The 6,512-nt window shown below is 51.5% G+C and overlaps 1 protein-coding gene across 1 annotated transcript; it reads right to left on the minus strand.

The window, feature by feature from the left end:
* Positions 1-3,156: 3,156 nt before the first annotated feature.
* On the minus strand, positions 3,157-6,082 carry LOC127393844 (polymeric immunoglobulin receptor-like). Its single transcript, XM_051639331.1, has 5 exons — positions 6,052-6,082; positions 4,159-4,500; positions 3,687-4,016; positions 3,269-3,598; positions 3,157-3,194 (listed from the first exon to the last, which is right to left on the minus strand). The coding sequence occupies exons 1-5, from the start codon at positions 6,080-6,082 to the stop codon at positions 3,157-3,159; spliced, it is 1,071 nt and encodes a 356-aa protein (XP_051495291.1).
* Between the last annotated feature and the right edge of the window lie 430 nt (positions 6,083-6,512).

Raw genomic sequence — 6,512 nt, forward strand, 5'->3', positions numbered from 1 at the left:
CTTGAAATCTATGGCCCAATGTCTCTTGGTAGGGAGAAAAGGCAAGAGTTTGGCATAGGAACATAAATCCTGGGCTGCAGGATCGTAGTTCCTGGAGTGCAGACCCAGTGGGTGCCCTGTGCTGCAGGTGTCTGACACACTGCCCTGCAAACCCCCTGCTCAAAATTTGGTTTTAGTCTCTTCTGCCAAGGGAGGTGACTCTTGCAGTGTCAGTTCCAGAGAACACCCACCTGTGTTTCCCAGGCTCTGTCCTGTGTTCCTGCTCCTGTTCCGGACCAGGCGTTTCCTCCGTTTGCTCTTTGTCAGGGCTCAGAGCAGCCTGGATTGGTGCTGCTTCCACGTTTCCTATGGAGCTGCTTTCCCCTCCTTAGGAACAAAAACCAGATGTGTGAGGGAGGGAACAGCTCCTCTCATGCCTGTTAAACTGTGTCACACCCCCCAGTGGATTGGGCCCATTGTTTCCCAGTTTCGTTCTTGGGGGAAAAAAAAAATATGTATTTCCACTCACCACTGTCTTCACTGAAGGGTTTTCTCCCTAAATTTATGTCTAGTGACACAATATGTTCTAGAATAAGATACATGCATGTAATTTTGAAAATCCAGGATTTTTCAGGCAAGTCTTTGTCAGTTTTGCCTGGATTTGGCCCCAAGAAGCTGCCCAGCACGGGGGCACTCATAGTGGGCTGGTCCCTGCCCTTTATACTTCAGAGTTTCCGAGCACTCACAGGGCTGTAAATCTTCTATACACAAAAACTCAGCCTGGCTTTCAGCAGGACTTCAGAATTTCTGTTTGCTTTCTGTTTAAGTATATTAAAAAAAAATAATAATAGAAACCAACACACAAACCAAGAACTTCTCTAGGACTTGGCTCACTTGCAAGTCCAGTTGCACTTCCAGGCTGCACTGGCTGCAGAATGGATTCATGTCTCCAGAGATGGAAATCTGCAAGGAGTCAGGCTCCAGCTCTTGGGAGTGACAAACAAAGTCATTGCCAGACAAAAGCCCCAACCCAAAAGGTGTTTGATGCTTGGCCAGCTTACCTGTCTTCTTTTGAAGGTTTATTTTGGTCAGGGCAAGAATAGTGATCGTGATGAAAATCAGTACAATGAGAACTGGTAACACAACTGGGAGGAAGCCTGAGTCACCTGATGAGCTGGAAAGATGAACCATCACAATTGAATTGGATTTGGATTCAGCTGTGGGGTGGCTGAAGTACCTGAACTGGTTTTTACACCAAACAGTTTCAGGGAGTTATAAGCTCTGACCGACTCAAAGCAGAACAGTCAGTAAAGGCAATTAGAGATGAAATGATTCAATCTGGAGTTTCACTTATGAGAAGGGATTTCTGCATCTGCCTCTGCTCTACTGTCTGAGGATGATGGTCCCAAAATAATGAGGCCCTCCAAAAGGAAAATGAGCTGTGTTCATGATGCAAACTCTCAAGCAAGGCTCATGCTCTTTCTTTAGGACTTGCTGTAGAGCCTCGTGCAGCTGGAGGGTATTTACTTGCTGTCTCCCTAGGAAAAGGATGTAAGTGCTATCAGAGCTCACCAGGCAGGCAGAGCTTTGCCAGGGGTGGTGCAAAATCTGACCCTTTCTACAAGAGCATGATTTCCAGCCTCTTCCTGGCTGCATGGTGGGGAGATGTGGGTGGGGATGGAGGGGATGGTGCTTCTGGTGCTGGGGATCACTGGGGCATGTGTGAGCTCTGAGGAGTGTGGAGGGGCAGCTCAGGAGCTCCAACTGAATTTGGGGACTTTGTGGTTTATCTTCAGTTATGACTGATGCTGCAGAATCTGCCCGGGCATCAGCTCTTGCAGGTCCCTTCACCCAGCACTGGGTGGTGGCTGTAGTTGGGGTGAAGGTGCAAGAGCTGCTCTCAGCCCTCCTGGGTAATGGGGAAGCACAGGAGGTGACTTCCCCAGGGAACACACTTGCATGGGGCTGAGCCACAGGGCTTGCTGTGGAGAAATACCATGGAATAATTACTGGCCAAAAGAGCTCCCAGCCTTTTGATGAGCCTTATCCAAAGATAGCTCCTTATGCAACACAGGGCACCCAAACAGTACCCTGGCTGCCTAGAACGTCCTGGTTAGAGCCTGCAGAGAAGTTTGTAGCAGCTATTGATTCACCAGCCTTATTGCTCAAGCCTGATGTTTCCTAATGTCCTGTCTCCAGACTGACCAAAGGAAAACAGAGAGAGCACATCTACTGACACTGGCATCTGATCTACAGAAGCCACCAGCACCAGATGATTCAGAGACCAGTTCAAACACACATGCCACTGATGGGCCTTACCCTCTGTCTTTCTAATTCCTAATGACTCCTGCTGGTGTTTTCAACTTACAGTCTGTGTAGAGCCCTGGGAAATGGGCAGACAGGTCACAAACCATCGAGGTAGTGCCAATGAGAAAGGTGGTTGAGAACTTACCTCTCGTGATAGATTTCTTCTCCTGGGGAGGTGAGAAAGGTGCTGGGGAGGGCAGGGGGCAGCAGGGGGCTGGTGCTCTCAGTGATGGTTCCTGTCATGGATGTCAGGACCATGGTGCTCCCCTGCCTGGGCATGCTCTTGGTGGTGGGACTGGATGACAAAGTGGGTTTCACAGGGGTGGATGTCTCTGGGTCTTGTGTAGATTGGGTTTCTAGAGAGGAAATTATTTTGAGGCTTAAATATCCATATTTTTGCTGTGAAAATGAATTAGATTCACTCATTTCATCTTGCACCTCAGTGTGAAAAAGTATGCAGCACAATGTGACCAAACTCAAACATTTCTATTTTCCTTTGAGTCTTACAGAAAGCAGCTAGAGAGTACAAATGAAAACCAATAATACTTGGCAAACATCCATGCTTTAACCCCACTATTTCTGTCTTTGCCAGTTGACCAGTGACATTAATCTGTGTGTTTCTAAAACTGCAAGATAACCTCCAGCTTCTCTTCAGAGCAAAGCACACATCTCTGTGCTGCACTTGCAGCAGGATCAGGATGTCATGTGCTAGGGGTTTGCAGCTTAAATAATATCATTCAAACTAACTAACTTTCCTCTGAAAGCTCAGCTTACATTCCTGCCTCTGAAAACCTTTACCATCCCCTCACTTACTTGCCAATAACCATAAGGATGAACAAATAGCTGAAGGTTCTCATGATGTTGTGATATTTATGCATAGTACAAAAGAGGCTGTTCTTTGAGTGGCCCTGAAGGGGTAGGGGAGAGAGTGATTTAGAAAAAGAAAAGGGGTTTATTACACCCCAAGCCACCCACCACCTACCCTTCTGGATGTGCAGCCTCACAGGGGATGTGTGCTCCGTGTGCCCGTTTTTGGCCCCGCACCAGTACCATCCCTCATCCTCCTCTCTCAGGTGGCTCAGCACCACCGTGTAGGTCCCAGGTTCCTGGTCACTGTTGGCTGGTTGTATTCGCCCCCTGTAGGACTCGTGCACAAACCCCTCCGTGTCCACCAGCAGCTCACAGCTCCCTGCCTTCCACCTGCACAGGTACCTCTTCTTGTAGTTCCCCTGGGGGTCAGAGTGGCACTTCACAAGCACCGAGCCTCCAACTCTGCTGCTGAGATGTTTTGGTCTCTTGGGAAGGGTGGAGGCTGCAGGTTGGAGAGGACAGTGTTGGCCTTTCATTCTCCTCACTCAGGGCTGTGAGGAACCCAGGCAGCCCCCAGCACCCTGTCCTACCTGTGGTCACCTGCAGAGCCACCACCTGTGGGCTGTCCCACCCTCTCACTCTTCCTGTCCCACACTGGTACAGCCCCGAGTCTTCTTTTTTTAAGTCATTTATCAAGATTTTGAAAGCTCCAGAGCTCCCCTCGGGGGTGATAAAGACTCGTCCTTGGTAACTCCTTCTGACGAAGCCTCTGCTGTCGGCTATGAGAGTGCAGCTGGTTCTCCCCAGTCTGCACCAGAACCTCTCCTCGCTCCCCTGGGTGTCCCCGGCTGGGCACAGGATGGTGACAGAGCCATGGAGCTGCCCCTGGACGAGCTTGGTGGTCCCCAGCACACGGGCATCTGTAGGGAGAGAGCGTGGCAGGCACTGCCCAGCATGCAGCCCCCAGCCAGGCAGCAGAGCTCCCTTGTACTGCTGTGAACAGCCCAATTGGCCACATCTGGGTACATTTATTTGTTGTAAAGAGGGTAGAAAAGCTCTTACCTGCCCAAACTGTCAGGTTCAGCCCGACATACAGGTCTCTGTTGGTGGTGCCGATGCCGCAGCGGTAAATCCCTGTGTCATCCTTCTTCAGCCCTGTCATTGTCACCAGGAAGGTGCCATTCTGGGGGATGTCCTCAAGGGACACTCGCCCCACGTGGTGCTTGGAGGTGTAGCCTGTTGTAGAGATGATGGTGTAGCAGCCTCTGTTTCCTGTGACTCTGCACCAGTATTTTCGGTCGTGTTTGTTGGCTGGTGTGATGGGGTAGAAACATTGATGGGTGACTGAGCCTCCCACCTTCCCTGCCAAAAACCTGGATCCATACAAGGTGCTTGAAACTGGCTCTATTGGAGAAAGAAGGAAAGAAACCTGGGTCATTGGTTACTCAGATCCTGGCCTGGCAAAACCCAGCACAGCTCCTTCAGGTCCAGGGCATGATTATGAGTGATACCAGTGGGACATCTGGATCAAAAGGTCAGTGTTTGTTCTGGATGTGCTGTGTTACCTTCCCCGAGTGCCACATTATCCACTTGAGGAGCAGTGATGGCACAGAGCCACTGCCCAAGCCATGGCACAAGTGGGGAGACCCTCGATGCCCTGAAGTCCCATCAGCCCTGACAGTCCTGCCTGGAGCTAAATGTCAGGGCAGCAGTTAACAGCAAACATCTAAGGGTAACCTTTGGCACTTGCAAACTCTGCCTGATCTGGCAGCTCTCTCCCCTCTGCAGTGCTGTGGCACAGGCACCAGCAGCTCCCACAGTGCCAGGCGACAGAGAGCTGGGATTCTCCATCCTCTGCCAGCTCTCTGCAGGCTGCTGGTGGGCAGTGCAAGTGGAGGTATCTAGTGCCCACGTGAAGATTTAGCTTGGGATGTACCCATGTCCCCAGTCCCAGCTCTGCCTGTCCCAGGCAGTGGAAGAGGCTGGAGAGTTGATTTCTCAGCAACTCACCTTGCAGCAAAATTGCCAAGAGGAAGAGAACCACCATGTCCAGTCTTTGGGAATGTTCTCTTGGCAAACTTCAAAATCTTGTGTTGGATACAGGATTTTGCTGATGTCTGTGCTATTAAACAGAAGAGAGAGATTGTGGCTGGAATCTGCCAAGGTCAACCACCCAGACTGCTCGGATGGCTGTGCAGAGCTGAGCTCTGGTGTCCCCCACAGCTCCTAGACCATCCCATGGCTGAGCCCAGAAACAATAGAAATTTTAAAAATACAAGAGGTGCTAATAGTGCCCTGCAGCTCCCAGTGCTGCACCACAGCCTGGCTGTGGGCAGGATGGTGGCTGGAGGTGTTGCTGGTAATGAGAGGTCATTGCAGCTGGAGCCAGGGTGAGTGGGGCTGGTGAGGCACCTGCTGGGGTCAGCCCTGGCACCACAGTGACCTGGGGCTGTGCTGCCACCTCCTGAGAGCCTGCACCTACCAAGGTGTTCACCGATTGCCTCAGTGGCTGCCATACCCCACGCTGGGCAGGAGCAGCAGCAGCCAGGAGACATGGCATTTGGTCCTGTCCCACCACTTGGCCAGCAAGAGGGACCTGAGCATCAAGCCGTTTCTTTTGCTTTCAGCTCAAGAAGCAATAGGAAGTGCTGCAGGTCCCAGGAATGCCAGCATTCTGCAACATCTCCTGCATCCCCTCAATTCTCTTTCTTCCTTTTTTTGCTTTTCTTTCCTGCAGTGTGTCTGTGTACAGGTTGCTCTTATCCATCCCCCGATCAGAACAGACCCAGCGGTTGGGTGGCTCAGTCTCTGAGAGGAATGACTTCCTTGTCTGAGTTCCATAATGACTGCTGGTTATTGCAGTGCCTTATCTCAGAGATTCTTTCCCTGAGATTTGCCTAAACCCCCCTGCAGGGAAAGCCTCTGTGGGCATAAATCATGTGATTTATTTCATACCTGTTTGTGCCTCGGGATCACTCCAGAGCATCGCGGGAATATGAACAAGGAAATGGCAGGAGCTCAGGGCCACAATCAGCCTGATTCCTGCCCACCATGGTGGGCTGGATGCCCACGGGAGCTTCCCTCCCTGCACCCCTGGTGCTGCAGAGGAGTGGGAGATGGGCTCAGCCCTTGCACCAGTCCCTTGCTGTGCCTCACATATCCTGTGGTAGGGGTGACATGTCTCTCCCCCAGATCTGAGCTCCCAGCTTGCAAGCTCAGCTCCCCTCCAGCTCTTCCCCCCACTGGTGGGAAGTGTGGGCCAGGAGGGCAGAAATGTTCTCTTCCCTTTCCAGAACAGACTGTGGTGCTGCAGCTGGCACAGCATCCTCTTCAGGCTGGTTCCCCTCCAGTTTTCCCCCTGTGTCTGAGGGGTGTGTGTGTCTGGCAGGGCTGGCTGACCTAAAAAGGATGCCCTG

The sequence above is a fragment of the Apus apus genome, chromosome 23 (genome assembly GCF_020740795.1).
Source record: "Apus apus isolate bApuApu2 chromosome 23, bApuApu2.pri.cur, whole genome shotgun sequence".
Classification (NCBI taxonomy): Eukaryota; Metazoa; Chordata; class Aves; order Apodiformes; family Apodidae; genus Apus; species Apus apus.